The sequence below is a fragment of the Henckelia pumila genome, chromosome 1 (assembly GCF_033568475.1).
Source record: "Henckelia pumila isolate YLH828 chromosome 1, ASM3356847v2, whole genome shotgun sequence".
In the NCBI taxonomy this organism is placed as follows: Eukaryota; Viridiplantae; Streptophyta; class Magnoliopsida; order Lamiales; family Gesneriaceae; genus Henckelia; species Henckelia pumila.
The window spans coordinates 107,253,026-107,271,688 of NC_133120.1; the positions used below are offsets into that span (position 1 = coordinate 107,253,026).

General features: G+C 32.7%; 2 protein-coding genes and 1 non-coding gene across 3 annotated transcripts; all 3 read right to left on the minus strand.

Annotated features, from left to right (window-relative positions):
- Window positions 1-795: 795 nt before the first annotated feature.
- Window positions 796-4,625, minus strand: LOC140876703 (UDP-glucose 4-epimerase GEPI48-like). Its single transcript, XM_073280510.1, has 9 exons — window positions 4,073-4,625; window positions 3,463-3,512; window positions 2,969-3,104; window positions 2,775-2,876; window positions 2,412-2,639; window positions 2,038-2,116; window positions 1,618-1,700; window positions 1,285-1,376; window positions 796-1,039 (listed from the first exon to the last, which is right to left on the minus strand). The coding sequence occupies exons 1-9, from the start codon at window positions 4,364-4,366 to the stop codon at window positions 955-957; spliced, it is 1,149 nt and encodes a 382-aa protein (XP_073136611.1). The 5' UTR covers window positions 4,367-4,625; the 3' UTR covers window positions 796-954.
- An 812-nt stretch (window positions 4,626-5,437) lies between these two features.
- Window positions 5,438-10,695, minus strand: LOC140893624 (uncharacterized). The gene is made up of 12 exons (XM_073302708.1): window positions 10,191-10,695; window positions 9,449-9,618; window positions 8,812-8,889; window positions 7,903-7,982; window positions 7,554-7,638; window positions 7,021-7,440; window positions 6,658-6,765; window positions 6,482-6,549; window positions 6,272-6,359; window positions 6,110-6,181; window positions 5,969-6,022; window positions 5,438-5,879 (listed from the first exon to the last, which is right to left on the minus strand). Exons 1-12 carry the CDS (start codon window positions 10,597-10,599, stop codon window positions 5,790-5,792), a joined length of 1,722 nt encoding a protein of 573 aa, XP_073158809.1. The 5' UTR covers window positions 10,600-10,695; the 3' UTR covers window positions 5,438-5,789.
- Window positions 10,696-10,780: 85 nt separating this feature from the next.
- On the minus strand, window positions 10,781-10,853 carry TRNAA-CGC (transfer RNA alanine (anticodon CGC)). Its single transcript has one exon. It is a non-coding gene; the product is annotated as a tRNA-Ala (tRNA).
- Between the last annotated feature and the right edge of the window lie 7,810 nt (window positions 10,854-18,663).

The following is an 18,663-nucleotide window of genomic DNA, read 5'->3' on the forward strand; positions in this document are numbered from 1 at the left end:
AGTATAATCATGTTACGAGGCAGTTTAAATAAGATAAAGCATATATATAAGCTTAATTGTCCGGACCCAACACAAGGTGAGGTTACGGTGCAACTCACGTGTTATGATTTTGTTTCGAAGGCAGAAAACACATAAAGAGAAGATGATGATGTGACGCTGGAGGAGTGAATATATATGCATGAAAAGATGGGCCATGTACGTCTTCAGTGGGGCGGTGACAGTAGTAGGGATTCCATTTTAATTTGTGACACGCTCCCCTTCCCTTCCTTGGGATCTGATTTATTACTTTTACATTTTTTTTAAAAGATTGAATTTCAAATTTATAGATTTTGACTATAATTTTATTGTTTACAATTAAAAATAAATCAAATCATGAATTTATATTTTGTTTATCTACACATTAATAAATAATAATACAAAAGATAATGATTTCAAATGATGTCATATGAATTTAAAATTCATTGTAATTAACAAAGTACTGTGTAAATATGTAAGGAGTAAACAATTGGCATGGGCAATTAAGGGGGAAAATATTATTTATCATCCATGTGAAAACAAAAAAGAACAAAAAAATCCTCTATAAAAAAATAAATTATCATAGCAACCCTGTGTTTTTTTTAAATTTAAGCACAAAACCCCTCTCTGTTTTGTCTGCAACTGTTTTTTTTTTTTTTTGGCAAAAATTAATTCAGTATACGAATTTCAACTAGAAAAAACTACTGTAGGATAGTTGAACAATTATGTAGTTCAATATAATATGGTCTTCATTAAATTATGTGCAAGGAGGAAGAAGGATTTATAGGCCAAATTGTCTTTGCATTTATTGTCAACACATACTAAAAGATCTTGTATTGTGTTCATTCAAAGATTACAACCCACAGAAGAAGATATGAGACATCAAGATGAAAAACATCGTCGATGATGATGATAATGTGGTTAGGGGGCGACATGGTTTCATTTTGAAGCCTCGTAGCCATAAGGGTTTTTGCTAGCCCAGTTCCATTGATCCCGGCACATCTCATCGATGCCAAACTTTGCCCTTCACAAAAGATGAGAAAAGACGTCGCGTAAGTCAAGTGGAGTTCAAGAGCACAAACGACTGTTTACCACTTTATCAAAAGTTATAGCTGATAGCTTGAGTGTATCGCAGAGACTTTAAACTGATAATTAGAGTGAATCTCAAGGAGTTAAAACTATGCAGCGAACTGAACAATTAGAATTGCATATAGGCAGCCATGTAAGAGACTGGGGGCGGATTTGACTCAAAGTAGTTGAGACACTTACTTCCAGTTCAATTCGCGTTCAGCTTTGTCAGTTTCAGCATACACGACCTCAGCATCACCAGGACGTCGTTCAGCCATTACCAAAGGAATTTTCTATATGAGCAGGCAAAAAAATGTTATCACGCGTGGAAATAACAGAGCGACGAAGAGGTATCAATGACAATGCGTAGAAGTAGATCATCATTGTTCCAAGAAAATAGCTCCTACACAGGTCAATGGTCATTAAATTATCGGATCGCAACTACTGCAGACAGTAGAAGCGAAAGACAGTGTGTTGCATGGATCAAAAAACAAGTATAAAGCGTCATTTTTGTACATCAACTGAATAATTTACCTTCCCAGATGCTTTCTCAAAAGCTGCTACCATTTCCAGCACAGATGTACCCTTCCCAGTCCCCAGATTATACACCTCGCAACCTGCAGTTGCACATATTTCATCAATACTACAAATTGAAAAGGCCACTGCTTTTCAAATAAAGCTGGAATAGTAAACACAATCAGTTAGCAGAAACTATCTAGTGAATATTACAAAGAACCTATCAAAGGAGAAGACTCATAAGGAAATATACATCTCTGTCTTGATTATAATGACAAAGAACTGCATTCTACATTCCGTTGGATACTGTTTGAATTGGGAGTAGGAGCTGGTCTTTACACATAAGAATAAACGTCAGGGCGTAGAAGAATACTAGTCCAACCATGTGGAAGCAAGTACACCGTAGTAAAGAACGTAGCTACTATTCGGAGATCATACCTACAGAAGGGTCAGAGAGCTTGTTCACGGCAGAAATATGGCCATCCGCTAAATCCACAACATGAATGTAATCGCGTACCTGACAATATGGAAGCAAGTAAATCCCACTTAAATGCAATCGCATACAATGTGCACAGAGTTTAAATTAATTCTCTGAGTGCATTGCATGCAGACTGCAGTACACAATGTTTTGAGAAGGTAAACATGGTACAAATATCAAAATAATCAGAATTTAAACGATGATAGATATAACTATCCATCCACAAATTTGAGAATAACCCAGCTAACTCGAATATTGACATGTAGTGAATACCAAAACAGAAGATAAAGAATTGGCAATGTATTCCAAATATAACCCCCTGCAACATACTTACCCCTGTTCCATCCTTTGTTCCATAGTCAGTTCCAAAAACTGTCAGTGCAGGTCGCCTTCCAACGGCTACTTGTTGCACGAAAGGCATAAGGTTGTTTGGGATCCCGCGAGGGTCTTCACCAATATAGCCGGTGGGATGTGCACCAACTGGGTTGAAGTACCTCAGCAATATGATTTTCCATGATGAGTCAGATTGGTAAATGTCACGGCATATCTCTTCGATGAAAAGCTGGAAAAATTGTTAGTGTCAAGCGAGTTAGCTGATAAAGAAAGACACGGTTCTTTTTTTTAATTTATTCTGAAGCTGAGGACTACCCCATCTTTATTCTCAAACCATTCACATAGAATTGTCTGAATAAATCACCTTCGTCCGTCCATAAGGATTTGTAGCGCCAATGGGGAACTCTTCTGTGCATGGCACCTCTTTGGGCCAACCATACACAGTGGCTGATGATGAAAATACAAGCTGAAATTAACATACAAGAAAACCCGGTAATGACAAGATATAAACAGGAAATGAGGAAAAGTATGAAGCTGAAAGGTAAATCCGACAAGTACTTTTTTACATCCATGTGCAGCCATAACTTCTAGTAGAACAATGGTACCAATAAGGTTATTGTCATAGTACAGCAAGGGTTTCTGCACACTTTCTCCAACAGCTTTTAATCCGGCAAAGTGAATAACGGCCTCAAACCTTCATTCAGTGCATTAGAAACAAATATGAAGTCAACAACACTTGCTGTTTTGGAAGGACCAAATAGAAACAAAAAATATCTCAAATAATTTGTTAAACCATTGTGAACATAAAAAGCCATTGGGGTCGTGCTTTAAGGATCTAGCTCATCTGATGATTCAAAAATCTGAATAACAATGAAATGTGATGATTATGGAAAGAACTACAAGGCAAAAAAAAATTGACACCGAATTTCTGATTAAGTTTTCTTAATGAAGAGTGGATGGATACCAAACAATTCGACTCACAACTTTAAACAGATTTTACGCTTTTTTCAGATACAAGGACGAGTACATAACATGACTTCAAGAAGACTCACTTTTCAGAAGCAAATAGCTTCTCAAGTGCTGGCTTATCCCGAAGATCTATCTGCAGTCAAATACAAAAATCATCGAAATGGACGCTAACAAATCATCCTCGTCAAAAATTATATATCAGAACTTCCATAACAAGACGAGACCGTCTCAGATACTAAAATAGATTGCTAAAAAATTAGACGATCATAAACACCATGCCTTGTAATTCACTATCACATCACGAAATGCTTCAAAAGATTTTCACGTAAAGATATCGACACAACCCGGTCATTGTTCTATTAGATGATCGACACCCTAAAACCAAACCAATATTGCCAAGTATTCCACGACTATCTAAAACTAAACACAAACAGCAAAATCAACCAACACATTTATACATAACAGAGACCGAGTCCAATAAGGGCATTGCAGATCAGTGACCAAACGGATCAACACCAAAAGCAATAAATGTGCCAGATACGCACATTCCATTTGTCCCAAAGAAAACACAGATCCAACACATGAAAAAACAGAAATAATCCAAGAACTGACTATCCAAGATCATTCCTTTCCAACTTTCCAACCAAAAATCACAAAACCCAAAAAGAAATGAGCGTAATAACAAAAGCGGACCTTGTGAAAAGTGAGATTGGAGCCACGTTCAGCGGCGAGTTCTTTGACTCTCTTGATGGCAATTTCGGAAGAATTGTCCAGATTGTCCACCACTACGGCCTTGTATCCACCCAACAGCAACTGCAACACAGTGTGACTTCCGATATATCCGGCACCCCCTGTGACTAATATACTGGACGGCATCTTTCTTGAGGGTGGAAGTATCAAATCCAAGAATTTAATGCGATATTGGCACACAAGACTGAGGAGTCTGGACAAGACTGAGCTTAGATCAGAGACAGTGAATATATACATCGACTCACATTTATATATACATGCACGTGATGTCTAAATAAAGGATTTTTAAATATTGGTCGTGTTTGGTAGGCTCTTAATTTGGATTTCTGCTCTTGTTAATCTTTAGACAAGAGAAATTGGACATTTTGTTTGGTGGGCATGTGGCCAAATTGATTATATTTAAGGGAGACACGGCAAAATCTTTGCGTCACCTGGGAGTCAAGAATCTTGAACATGGAAAGAAACATATAATTTTATGATTAGTCATTGTTTTTTTCCTTTGTTTTTTTTTTCCATTGAGATCGATTAATCTTTGTTATCAAATGAAGAATAAAAAGATATATAAAAATCTAATCTTTCATTTTGTTGGAACACTTCAATATAGTTGGAGAACAATATGGGAATGCCCTTCATTTATGGCGGTTTGTCGCATAGAGAGGTTCGGATTCTTCACTTTTCTTGTTTTTACTTGCTTTATTCACATTCTTCTTTTATCTACAAATGAATGAATATTCATTCTACCAAAGAAAAATAGATAAACAATTACTAGATAGAGTAGTCTTTTCTTATAGGGAAAAAAATTGAGTAAAGTAAGTTTTTTAAGTTCTAGTAAATTTTTATAAATAAATCATAGACAGTTGAATTAGATATAATTCATCATATCTAATACAACATTGTATACCTTTACACATTTTCACCTTTTTAGTGGCTCGACCAAACAAGTAAAGTATACGTGTTTCACACATTTAATTTCTTATTATTATTATTATCACTCTATTTCGATTAGGAATCAAGATTCGAATATAACTCCTTGAGGCTTGAAAGAGAGGTGAAATACTCAGATTCCACACGCAAAGATATTCCTTTTTTCCCATTCTTTGAAAACTCCTACTTTATTCCTCGGTCATCGTTAAATGTCAATGGGATATGATATTTTTTTTGGTTCTTCGCTTTCAAAAACGTCAGGAAAATTTTGCATGAAAATATTACTTTTTTTACGAAAACATAAACCGAGTCAATGATCATGTACAAGCTCATTTCAACCATACAAACACATATCAAATACCATAAATTATAATAATCACATAATAATGTAGCAACTGTCCAAAATTACTCGTAAAAGTACAGTCATTGACTTTGGAAGCTCGAGAACTCCGTTTGCCAAGATTTTACTCAGTTTCATAAGAGCAAGATCCACAAAAGAATGCTATCCAGAAGTACTTAACAATAACAAAGAAGTATACATCATTTTATCAGCAGCTTAAGTCACCTTTTCGCGTTTTCCTTCATAAGGCTGCAACCTGACTGCCGAGAATGAGAATGACTTTTCCGATTCCATGTTGACAAAACCAGTGCATTCGTTCGGTAGAGAAGCCAAACGCCACTCGGGATCATAATTTTTGGAAGAACAGTAACACAATGCTCCAAAATTCTTGAGTTACTATAGGTCCAAACCCTGTTCTGAAGAAACAGGTTCGGAAGTAAGAAGCTTTTCAGCTTCATCATTTGCCTCAACTTGGATTCTCCATTTCTACATCAAAAGAACAACAAATCGATCATGTTAAGAGGGAAGAGGGTAATTTTGCTTGTTATAACATTGGTAAACAGATAATGACATGCCTCTTCAAGATTCTCAATTTCCATAATTTGCTTAATCTGATCGGCGACATTTTCCTGCAGGTGATGAAAGGTATGGATATTTGTCTGGAATGAGAGAAGTTAAGATAACATGGTGTCGTAATTTATTAATTTGGTGTATACCACATTGCCGACGGCTTCGGCAGCAAGAACATCAGAATCCAGTTCTACTTCAATTTCTATCATTGAAGAAATCTGAAAACAAAATACCATAAAATAAACTGTAAGGCACAATCATTTTCAAGTGAGTTTTAAATATTTTAATTTTTTTTATGTGTAACATACTCTAGCATAGCTTTCAATCAGCTCAATTCGATTCTTGAGAGAACTTTCCAATCCTTCGCGTACCCTTTTAACTTTACTTCTCCTAGCGCTAAAAGCAAAAGGCAAAAGCAAGTTAAGTAAACAAAAATGAAGCTTCTCTAGCGATTATGAAAAAGAAAAAAAAAATGGCACTGAAGTTGAGACGTGCTGCGTGAAAGATTTAGAGCTTACCGATAAGAAGGTTCTCCAACAGCATAAATTTTGTTCTCTAACTGGCACATGCGAGCGAGCATCCAAACCTTTTTTTACATATATAAACTTAATTTGGTCATATAATCAAATGGCAATTTCAAATTCAGTATAATGAAAGGATTATCGCACAAGAATTCGTCGAGTCTACAAATTACCTCATTTTCCACAGCTTGCTTCAACTCTCTTATCCGAGACTGAAGTAAATCATACTGAGACAGAAGTTGTTGTCTAATGGCCGTTATCTCAACTGATCTTTGAGGTAGCTGGAATCACAACACACACAATTTATAAACATAGGACCAAGCATTTTCCATTGTCTGAAGGTAACGATGCAATTCAAATATTATAAATGTATAATAGCCCAAACATCATATCGTCGAACATTTAGCCACATTAGACATAGTTGCCCCCAACAATGATGATAGGACCAAAGCAAACTCTTGTTTGATATGAAACTATGATTCTTTTAAAATGCCGAAAAGATCTTACACCAACTTGCTATTAGCATATGAACTTGCCTTGTTAAGTTGTGGAAGAACCAAACCACTAAAAGTTGCTCCGATTGCAAGTGAAGAAATTGCGGCAAACGATATCAACTGCGGCAAGCTAGGATCTATTATTCCAGAGGCAGCATCTCCTGTGGCCAGCACCGCAAGAACAGGAAATAATATAGAGGGATTAAATATGGATGGGCCCGAATCTTTTTGTGGGGCTCTCAACAGTTGAGATTCTCGGCCATCCCTGTGATTTTTCAGGCACATCGGCTCCTCAGGGTAGAATTTGGGCACTCTTGAACTCAATTTCAATGGGCCAAATTCTCGGTAAACACTCAATGGAGACGCTAGGGCAATTGTCACTCTTTCACCTTCCTGAGCCGGTAAATCAACTGTTTCAGTGGCAAACCTGTGAGTTCTAGCCAATCCAGATGGAGTTTCCACCTGCAAGAAAGAAATATTGTATGTTATTGAATTGAACCTTGTAATATCAACTAAAAAACGATGATCAGAGGTCTGAACAAAAATGTGATTATATTTAATACTAAAATATTTACCACAATGGAATGAACAGCAGCTGGAATGTTCTGCTTTAGTATCTGCAAGAACTGTAGCCCACGTTTCCATGCAGGAACATCCATGCTGCGTTCGGTAGGAGGAGATCCTTAGAAAAAGTGAATATCCCAGGATCAACACCATATGTATTTACATTCTGATTATTCTATTACCAACCGGAGAAAAAATAAACAAAATAAGTTTCTGGCCACTGACGATTGATTTACCGACTCAATACCATATAGGTTGTGGACATGATTGATATCTCAAATCGTAAAGGTGACACAAAAGTATATAAACGAAAACATGGCAATGAAACGAGAGAAAACAAATCAAAATGAAGTAACCTACCTGATTTCTTCTGATTCAATGGTGAGGATGTTTCCTGAAACTAGTTCATACTGGTAGCGGCACTTTGAACAAGACACAATCTGAAAAATTTTCGAGTGAATGTGACCACAAATAGTGTCAGAAAACATTTTCATTCTGCCAAAAGAAAAAGTAGCTGGAGCATGAAACAGGACTCTTAACATATCATATCGTAAGAGATAATCACACTTGCATTACCCTATTAAGTGAACTAGTTCGACGGAATAACAAGCAATTTATGCTCATTATAAAATGTCAGGGCAAAAAGAACTACTATATCCATTCATCGTGACTGTAAACAACCGAAAGAAAAGGATTGGGGTGACTTCTTTTGGAAGGTAATTGCCCAAATATTTTATATCAATAATACTGTAAAAGCCTATAAAAGGAAGGATATACACTGGAAGTCGGTATAGATAAAAATTACTTCAATGGTACAGTAGAACCTATCTTTATTTAACATACCCAATAAACTTAGATACTCTACAGTCACGATTCAATAAACTTAGATACTCTATAGTCCCAACTCAAGTCTGATTTATCGGTAATTAGAATCATAAAGTAGCTAAATTATGACAGGAATTGAAGGGCAAGTAAGCAGACAAAACTGGCAAATTCGCAAAGAGAATTATACTGTTCAATAAAGACCATTAGTTTGCTAACAGTAGCAGAATCATCATCTTTGATCCATTATATCGTGAATGTAATCATAGAAATTAAAGAAATGCAGTGACAGCTTTTCTTTGCTCTCCTTCACAGACATTAAAATCAGCAGACAACAAAAATTCAACACTGATTTTATGCAGCATTACTTCCAAAAAGAATCAAGATATTTCAAGAGTATTCGGGATGATGAGTGATTGAGTATTCAGACAGATTAAATGCACATACCTGAATACCATGCTGTGGTTGAGCAACAGCAGCAGCAATCATACAAGTTGGGCATCGAACCACCATTCCAAAAGGAACCTGCGTATTCATACTCAATGTTATTAATAAAAAAAGGTTAAGACTTATAAGCAGAAATGTGCAATTATTTCCATCAACAATATAAACACGTTAAAACCAACAAGTTAAATATTTCTAAATGATCTAACATATACTGCCATTTGTGGATTTCCAACATATGACTACTCGAAGATCGAACTGATTCACCAATGGCTAATTTCATATAGGTTCCCTCTCTCTTAGTTCGTAGAGTGGTCCAAGTTCCAAAATGTCAAAGCTACAGACAAGAATCTGTTTTAGATATACCACATAAACATGTCATTGTATCATCAGCACTAATTACATTCCTCTAAATGGGAAGGTACAAGTATACATAAAAGTTGTCAGGACGCAAACTAGGAAAACACAATATATTCAATCCAAGAACAAAGACCAGTCTGCCATATTTCTCACTTATCAATATTACCAACAGAAAGTAGGTGCAAAAAAGTTGCAACAGGCATCAAATCGATTGCTTCTGCTAATTCACCCTCTACATCTACAAGTCGCAAAACAGATTCTATCACATAGAAAAATATACCTCTTCACCGGGTAACACCCCAACTCGGCAAACACAGTCAATTATCCTTATGGCATCTGAGACCCTTAATAATGCTGCGAGACCCTTGACTAGTAATGCATAAGTAATTACATCTGGCCTTGACCACCTCCATCTTTCAACTGATGTAGCATTTTCACCCCGTCTTGCACCTTAAAACAGAAGTCGTGATGTTCACATGGGGAGAATCAACAATGAGAAAGATATAAGTGGTTGCAACCAGCAAAATTCAATATTCAAAAGCATGAGGATGGATAAAATCATTTCAAAGAAATGACATTCTAATTCTTCATCTGATTGCATCAGTGTGTTACAATCCTGTAGTTTTTTTTATCAGAAAACAGAATGGTTTTCATTTGTTGAATGCGAGCATTGTCATAGGTCCTCTCTGCGCACAACTTGGTGGGGACATAATTTGAATCCCAAGAACAATCATACAAAAGGAATTAACACAAAGCACGTGGCTGCAAGGATACCATGACAGCATACATCAAACTATAATCACACAAACATGCATACTAGAACAAATAGAGACCAGGATATCTCCCAAAAATGTTTCACTTAAGAAACCAGTATTAATAAAAGAGCTTATCGAAGCCCCCATCTTTTTCATATATATATAAACCGCATTACTCCATAAATTTCAAATAAACATTCTTCACCACATTTCCACAAATCCCATAAATATAATATCACGCATACATACGCACACGCAGATTTATACCAGAGCCAAAGCTCGAGCGCATGGAGGAAAAAACAGAGAGAGCCAACTCAGCATTGCCACGATCAAGCGCAGCAGAAAGAATCAAATGACAGTCAGAAGCACTCACAACACCCCCATTCTTCTGACTCTCTTCCGCAATCAAAGCCAGCACCTCAGCCGCATCCTTGGCGGCAGAAACCCGGCCCAACAACTCATCATCCAACAGTTCAGAAACCAACTTTCCTCCCTCAGATGACGACACCGGATTCGTAGCTGCCGCAACAAGATTCTTAGAAAGATGGAAACTTGGAAACGAGGTGGGATGGCTGTTCTTTGTGGGAAAAAGAAAGCAACAGTGGTGGTGTTTTGGTGGGTAGGAAGCGGGAAGAGGGAGTGACGGGGAGAAGCAGCAGCACAGCTGAAGAGTCATGTGCGTTGGTTTTTTGGCTGGAGCATACGGAAGAAAGAAATGGTGGGCTTTGGGGAATTGAGCGAGAAGAACAAGAAAGAGAATGCAGATTGTGGATGAGGATTGAGAGGTCGTGAGGAGGAGAAAAAATGTAATTTTATGGCGTAAAAATGGGAATTGTTTCAAAGCAAGAAAAAAATTATGGAGGTGCGGGGAATCGAACCCCGTGCCTCTCGCATGCGAAGCGAGCGCTCTACCATATGAGCTACACCCCCTTGTAATATAACCTGTGACTGGATATATTTTAACCAATATTCAAAACATGAAGCTCTGATTTTTTTTGAAGCTCTGATTTCAACCTATAGGAAGTAACACCGTTAGGCCCTCAATTAATTATTGATCGATTTATATGTTTTATATTCTAATATGAGCGGAATTTTATTTATAATATATGCATGCTAAGCATTTCATGAACCAAATAGAGAATAATATATAAATTTTATCATCCAGCTAAAAAAAACTTTAGTTGAAGTTTATTCATGGACTAGATAGATGGAGCAACACATCTTTTAGAAGGAAAATGGGAATGATAGAATGTTTATTTTCTTTTTTCTATCTAATTAATAATTCTTCAAGAAAGCATTTTGATTGAATAATTTGATATTCAAATTAATCTTATATTTATTTAGGCTGTGTTTACTTAGTGGGATGTGATTACATATGGATAAATCATACTAAAACTATTAAAATGACTTTAAAGGATGTGAAATAATAATGGATAAACAGTAATATGTTTACTTTGAGTTATTAATTTTGAGATTGAAATAATGATTGAGGGATGAATTACATTTTTACCCTCCATCTATAATAAATAATCTTAAGTTTATTTTTGTATTCATAAAATTTGGATTGAATTATTATTGAATATTTTAAATTATTATTGATTCACATGTGAAACATTTTCATTTAACAAAATTATTGGTATAAAAATATGTATTTTTCATAGTTAAATAAAATTGATAAATTTAAGAAAAAAAAATCTTCCTCTCATGAACGAGGAAAGTAAAATGGTATATGATACATCAAATACAATTCAAAACATTTACCACATGCATCATAATACGATAAACTATAATATGCAAGAAACAAAACTAACTTTTTAGCCATAAATACAGTGAGGTTGTAATTAATTTTGAAAATTAAAATTGCATAAAAAAATTAATTTAACAATTAAAACTTCTATAAGCATGAATATCCTCTAGATAAAAATAAACATAATATGTTATTGATATTTATAAACAAAATTCAAAGATAGAATTATAAATCAAGAGAAAGTAGATTAGGTTTTATGTAGATTTTTTTTCCACAAATATAGATCAGGATGAGTTATTATACCTTGAGAAATGAAGGATGAGGTATCACGTGAAATGAAGGTTGAATGAAAGGCAATTAGATTTGTGGAAAATTAACTTTTTGTAAGTAAACAAAAGATAAAGTTGAATTAATAAACTCATCATAAGTTTATCAAGCCAAGTAAACGCAACCTTACGTTATAATTATACAGTTATACTAATCACAATGAAATTCGAATTCTTGAGCAAAAGATAGAGTTGAATTTTTTAAATTTTTTTAAGTTGTCTAAACTCTTAACAATGAAAATGAAACTCTTTTTTAGTAGAAAATATATCTAGCCTATCATATTTTATCGTCAGCTCCGATCCATATTCAAATTATTTTGAAGAAAGGTCAATCGATTCAGAATTGAAGCCAAGAATTGACTTTAACTAAACCATCAAATAATCATTGGATTTGGTTCAAATAGAGGGGTGGATATGAAATCTTGGATCTTGGTGACAAGTGATCTAATCTATTTTGAGAAGGCAAACTAATTTGTATTAGAAAGTCGTGAATGGAAATTCCTTTATTTTCCCCCATTTTTAATGGAAATTCTTAGCATCCAAAATCCAAATGATAAAATATATATCATGATCTCGACTCCTGTATTATTAAAAAAAAAAAATTGATTTCGTGTGATATACGTCACTTTTTAGTCTCCTCTATTTCTTCGTTGTTCTGTGTATCGTAATTTTATTATTTTTAATTTTGTTCAGGGACACCCACTTGTTCCTTGTTTCTTGCTTAAAATTAAAATCCACATTCAATTAATTTGCCCCTTCAGTGATAATTCAAGTTTTCTTTTTTTTAAAAAGAAAGAACTTTCTTGGTATAATGATAATATTACCATGAATAACTCTCATCCAGTTAACGCCTAACGGGTGGTAATAGAATTATTAGTTTATTACTTAGCTTCACACATTATTTGTTTTTTTTTAAAAAAAAGGAGTTATTTGATTCAAAATAAGTTAAAATAAATAAATTTAAGGTTCTGTTTGGATTAATGGATCTCATTTGATTTGAGAGACCATAAATTTAAAATGACACTCATATTTGAAATCTATTACGATTATTATTGATAACTTTGGTTGAACAAGAATTTGTGATGTTTCACCATCTCAAATCCATTCTTCTATGCTCAATATAATAGTGGGAGATTTAATGAAAAACATATTGATTATTTTATGTTTTGGACATGATCACAAAGTTTAATTCAAAATGAGACGAAATACACAAAATTTCATAGTGGGGATTTAATGAAAAGAAAGGATCAACAAAACCATAGAAGCTATAAAATATAAGACAATATTGATGCACAATAAAACATACATTCAAATCAAAATAACTCCACTACAAATACGTCTCATATGTCTACATATCATGAAACACATCAAAAAAATTTATACAACCCACAAAAGTAAAAGAAAAAAAAAAGATGACATAATAAAAATTTATCAAGATAACTAAAATAACTTAGCTCATCTATGTATTCATCTATATAATATCTCCCCATTATTCCATATCCTCTTGCATTTCTTCAACAATGCTATCCAAACGAGGCCTCCGAGCCAAACCATTTTCCCTACTTCTTTGTATCTCTCTCAAAACATCCTCTAGCCTTTTCCCTCCTGTATTTTTCACCTCCATCAAAAGCCACTCCAATTCATCCTTTGTTAGCACTATTTTCACTCTCGTTTTCCCGCTCTTCGTAGCCTCGTCCGAATTCGGATCCTTTTCACGGGGTTTCCTCTCTTTTTGTGGGGTTTTCTTGCAAGAATTCATGCAATTTCCCATTCTTTTATTGGGACTTTGTAGTATCCCTCTTGGAGAAAGATATATGGGCTCGTCTTGTTGTTTGATGAACAAAGAATGAGTAATTTATTCAGTCATGGAGTAGAGTTGATAGGAGTGGTTATGGTGCATGTGAGTGTGGGGGCTTACACCCCTTTTTTTATAGAATTTTTAAACACAATAATCAATCAACTTCTTATTGATAAATTGTTGGTGTTTTGTCTTGACACGTGATTATATATAATAGAGAAATAGTGACAAATAAATATATAAACTAATACACGATTAGTAAATATATAATAGATGGAGTTGAAAGATACATAACATGTTATGCGGAAATTTTGTATAGGTCGGTCACATTAAGTGAATTTCAATGTATGAATATGCGACGTTTATTTGCTACGGCTACCAATACAAATGCTACCGTATCATACAATTAATTTGAATCGAGATATTAATATATTTGAAAACGTAAGAAATACCTACGAATTTCATGCATATCATTGTTGAAGATCGGTTTTTCAAATATGTATATATGTCACCCAAATTTAACTAGATGGGTAGATTATGGATATATTAGTTTTTTGAATTAAGTCGATATCAATTTAATTAAAAAATTATTATGCAAATATCGATATTTAAAATTGTCAAATTGAGTGCTTAAACTATGAGAATAGAGTATTGGAGGTGCATCGTAAGGATTAAAGTTTGCCAAACCTCATCTGTAGTCAATGGGAGAGTCAAGAGAGACATCCAAATCTCTCTGCTTTCTCTGTATTTCATTTTTGCGATGGATTTTTAAGTATAAGCTCTTAGATTCAAATTTATAAGATAGGCTGACGCTGAACCGCTGACGTTGTAAATTTGGGACGAATTCTCGAGTTCGACACCCATATAACAAATTTAGTCCTCCATTAATCTCAGCTTTAAAAAAATTTAAAATTGAAATGACGGTGATTATGCTCTAGGGGATAAATTATTAAAAATCGTGGAACGGAACAATATCGTCTAAGTGTGCAAAAAAAATTTCAACTATTGCCTCAACCACATAAATTGGATTTTTTTTTACTTTGCAAAAACTTCTATAAATATTTTAGGGAAAACAGTTTTTTTATCATGTATGTTTATTTCTTTGACATTTTGGTCGTCTGTCTTGTTAAATATCAATATTATTTTCGATATATATATTATAATTTTAATCTATTTTCTGACATGACACTGCAGTTGTGATGTAACTGATGTGTGTAGTAGTGTCGCATCAACAATCTCAATGGAACAAAAAATTAAAATTGCCAAAAATCGGATAATAGACTAAGAATGAAATTTAATATATATATATATATATATATATATATATATATATATATATATATAACATATATGATCAAAATCACAAAATGACAATTATTCATTTACGAGATTAATTTAACCGTGAATTTCCATTGCATCAAAAATACATTATCGAGTGACAATAGACAAGAGATATTAAATTGAACTAATTTCTATCCCGTGGCCAAGAAAGACATAAACAACCTCACAATTCAATTTCAAATATTTACTTCTAGATGCCACGATCATTGGATTATTAATCATTAATTAACCCCTAGGCTACGCTATTAATTAACCAACTTTTACTGTACAACAATGGTACACATCAAGAAATTTTGGTGTGAACTCTTAAAATTTTGGGATAAAATATCGTACTTGGACCGTTTCAGCCTGAGTTGCTAAAATCATTTGTCCTAATGTATTTTAGCTCTTACCATTGACGGACTAATTTTCATGTGTTTGCCGACTCATTTGTATTTTTCTATTAACAGTTTTGGCTTATATATGAAGATCATGAACTTATATATGAAGATCATGAACTTTCTGAAGATTGTTGAGCATGTGTCTTGACACATTGTTCGATTTACTTGGTTATCGTAATTTGGTAGATTCTTATTTGTTCGGAAATTTTATTTATAGAAAGATTGACTCTGCATGTTTCGCATGTATGGGTAAGTAAAGATTTTGATGAGAAATTATTTTATGTTTTTTAATTTAAGAAAATATTCTTTTCAAAAGATTTATATATAAAGAATTTGAGGAGATATCATATAATATCGAAAGCAATGTACTGTCTTTTTTAAAAAATGAAATAAAATAAAATAAAACCGACTCCTAGAGTCACCTTATTATTAACAATAATAAGGTGCAGTGTAAGCATGACAACATGTGACGTAGTAAAATAATTTGATATAAAATGCGTAAACACTATTACACTAAAATAGTAATCTTTATTATTTATTTAGATCGGAAGGCTGTGAGTAATCGGTGACGAAAAAATGCATGGTCAAGATTATGATAATTATTTTTAATCTCAATTTGTCCTTATTAACGTGATTTTTCTTCAAATGTAACTGTCACGCTTGAGAGAGAATCTAAATATAAGTCTCGTTTTTCGTAATATATATAAAAATAAATAAATAAACAGATTATAAGTATTTCTATTTTTTTAAAAAAAAAAATCATCGTTGCAACATTTTTTCCGGTTGTCTTATAGCACATGAGTTATCCAATTGAATTTATCTAATTAAAATGATTTGCAAGTTATATTATGTTAGTTTAAGAGTTTATTTCGTATATACAAAAAAAAAAAAAAAAAAAATAGCGACAACATATTTCATGAAGCCTCATGGGGCTATATTGGGGCTGCCTCTAAATTTTTATGTCAAAAAAATTCATAGTTTATAAAAATTGTATAGTAAATTTATTAATAACACAATAAAATCTCGTTCAAACATCTTTATCATTAACCATCAATCCACGTTTAAAAAATGAAAAGAATTTATCTTTATTTTTTATTATTTTAATTCATCAATTCTACATTCGAACGCCGACAATTTTTCGAGATAGATCGAACTATTGGAAGAAATTGGAAAAGAAAGACAGAGTCAGAGTGGGATCAAAAAAACTAGCGAAATGATCACTAAATAGATCAAAATAGGTGAAAATTCGGAGTTCGGACATTACAACATCACACTTCATTCTTTCGCTCCTTGATCGCGGAGCGGCATACCCAAAAAAGAAAAAAAGGATTCAATCCAACCATTGGGAAACCTATGACTACCTTGTTACGAAGGCGCGCATTAAAGCAAAGCGCATGTACTACATGTTAATATATTAAGGTTGTATTTATTTAGTGAGATTAATTATATATAGATAAATAATACTAAGACTATTAAACTAATTTTATAGGATGTTGAATAATGATGCATGAACAATCACATGTTTATTTTGATGGATCAATTTTGTGATTGATATTATGATTAAATGATGAGTTACAATTTTGCCTTTTGTGTATAATATATAATCTTATTTTTAGTTTTTATTTGTAAAATTGAGATTGTGATTTTTATTAATAATGTAAATTATTATTAATCCACATGTAAATTATTTTAATTGACCAAAATTATTCAGTATAAATATTATTTATTTTTTTAAAAAAAATTAATAAATTGAGTTAAAAAATATTTCCCATGAATAAGGATAAAATCTAATTAAATGTATTAATCATATATTAAATTATTAAAATTTTTATTCATGTTTTATAATTTTTAAATGGATCGATTTTTCATATATTAAAATCAAATGAAGTGTATTAATATATCTTAAAGTATTTGAAATTTATATTCATGTTATATAATTTTTTAAAATGAGGTTTTCATATATTATTTTTTGGGAAGTAAATTAAGGATATTAGTGTAATTTTTTTCAATTGAAAACATAATTAGTTAAAAATAATTATTTATCACACCATTTATTTGTGATAAATCATCAAGGTTTAAAGTTTAAATTAGGTAAATATGATTGGACTTTATGAGTTAATACAGGCCCTCAAAAAGTAAGTAAACATGTAATTGTATAATATTATTAATATAATCTTATAGTTATCATAACAAGTAAACACAGACTAAAAGAAATATATATTTTGTATCTTATGAATATAGTCTATTAGTTATTTTAAAAAAAATTAAATTGTAAGGTTGTGTAAGCCAGATCTGAAATTAAAAAATATTATTTATATTTCGTTATTATATTTTAATTTTGTTTATATATAGATGATTATATATACACATACCTTGATACCTATCTAGGTGTGTTTTCTTTGGAACGAACAGTATTTTCTTGTACATCACAATTATATGTATGTTATTAAAAAAATATATATTATAAAACATTCATAATCTAACCAAATTAAAATGTTACCCCAACCATTATCTTTATAATTTGCCTAGTTTAAAAGCCCTCCTTGAATCTCGTGCAAGAGAAAGTTAAAAAAACTTTTAGACCATTTCAGTCGATCAACACTCATCAAGTACAGTCGCACCAATTTTGAATGTCTATTGTCTAACATCGTGTGTGTAGATTATATATATATATTATTGGAGTAAAAGATTGTTATAATTGAGTTTCGAATGAGAGAGCTCGTCATGTTAGCTTATATTTTAAGAGCTATACCGACAAAGTTGATCTATCTAAAAATAAATAAATAAAAGGCAATGCATCCAAACAGTTATACCATGGAACAATGGCAACAAAACTAATTCAGCCAAGTGCATGTAAGCTCGAAATTGAACACCTTTACATGGTCAAGAGGATCATACAAACAAAATTTGACAGCGTTGCCCTTCAAAATTGAGACGGAGTTAGAAAATTTCATTGATGGGGTGAAATTTTATTATTGTTGTTTTTAAAAATATTATTAAAATAAATATTAATAGTAAAACTATTTTTATTTATCAATTTTGTTGCAGTTATAGTTTTTTTTAACAAAATATTAAATTATTAAATTTAAAAACTTGTATTTAAATTAGTAGGACTTTGAGAGATTTTGACTAGATTAAAAGGAGGACG

Excerpts from the sequence above, each read along its gene's own strand:
- LOC140893624 (XM_073302708.1), bottom strand. The coding sequence starts at position 10,599 with ATGACTCTTCAGCTGTGCTGCTGCTTCTCCCCGTCACTCCCTCTTCCC. Across the intron at positions 8,890-9,448 it reads GGGTGTTACCCGGTGAAGAG|GTTCCTTTTGGAATGGTGGT; the intron begins GTATATTTTTCT and ends ATGAATACGCAG. Across the intron at positions 7,639-7,902 it reads ATTGAATCAGAAGAAATCAG|CATGGATGTTCCTGCATGGA; the intron begins GTAGGTTACTTC and ends TACCGAACGCAG.
- LOC140876703 (XM_073280510.1), bottom strand. The coding sequence starts at position 4,366 with ATGTATATATTCACTGTCTCTGATCTAAGCTCAGTCTTGTCCAGACTC. Across the intron at positions 1,701-2,037 it reads GCTCTCTGACCCTTCTGTAG|GTTGCGAGGTGTATAATCTG; the intron begins GTATGATCTCCG and ends GTGCAACTGCAG. Across the intron at positions 1,377-1,617 it reads TTGAGAAAGCATCTGGGAAG|AAAATTCCTTTGGTAATGGC; the intron begins GTAAATTATTCA and ends CTGCTCATATAG.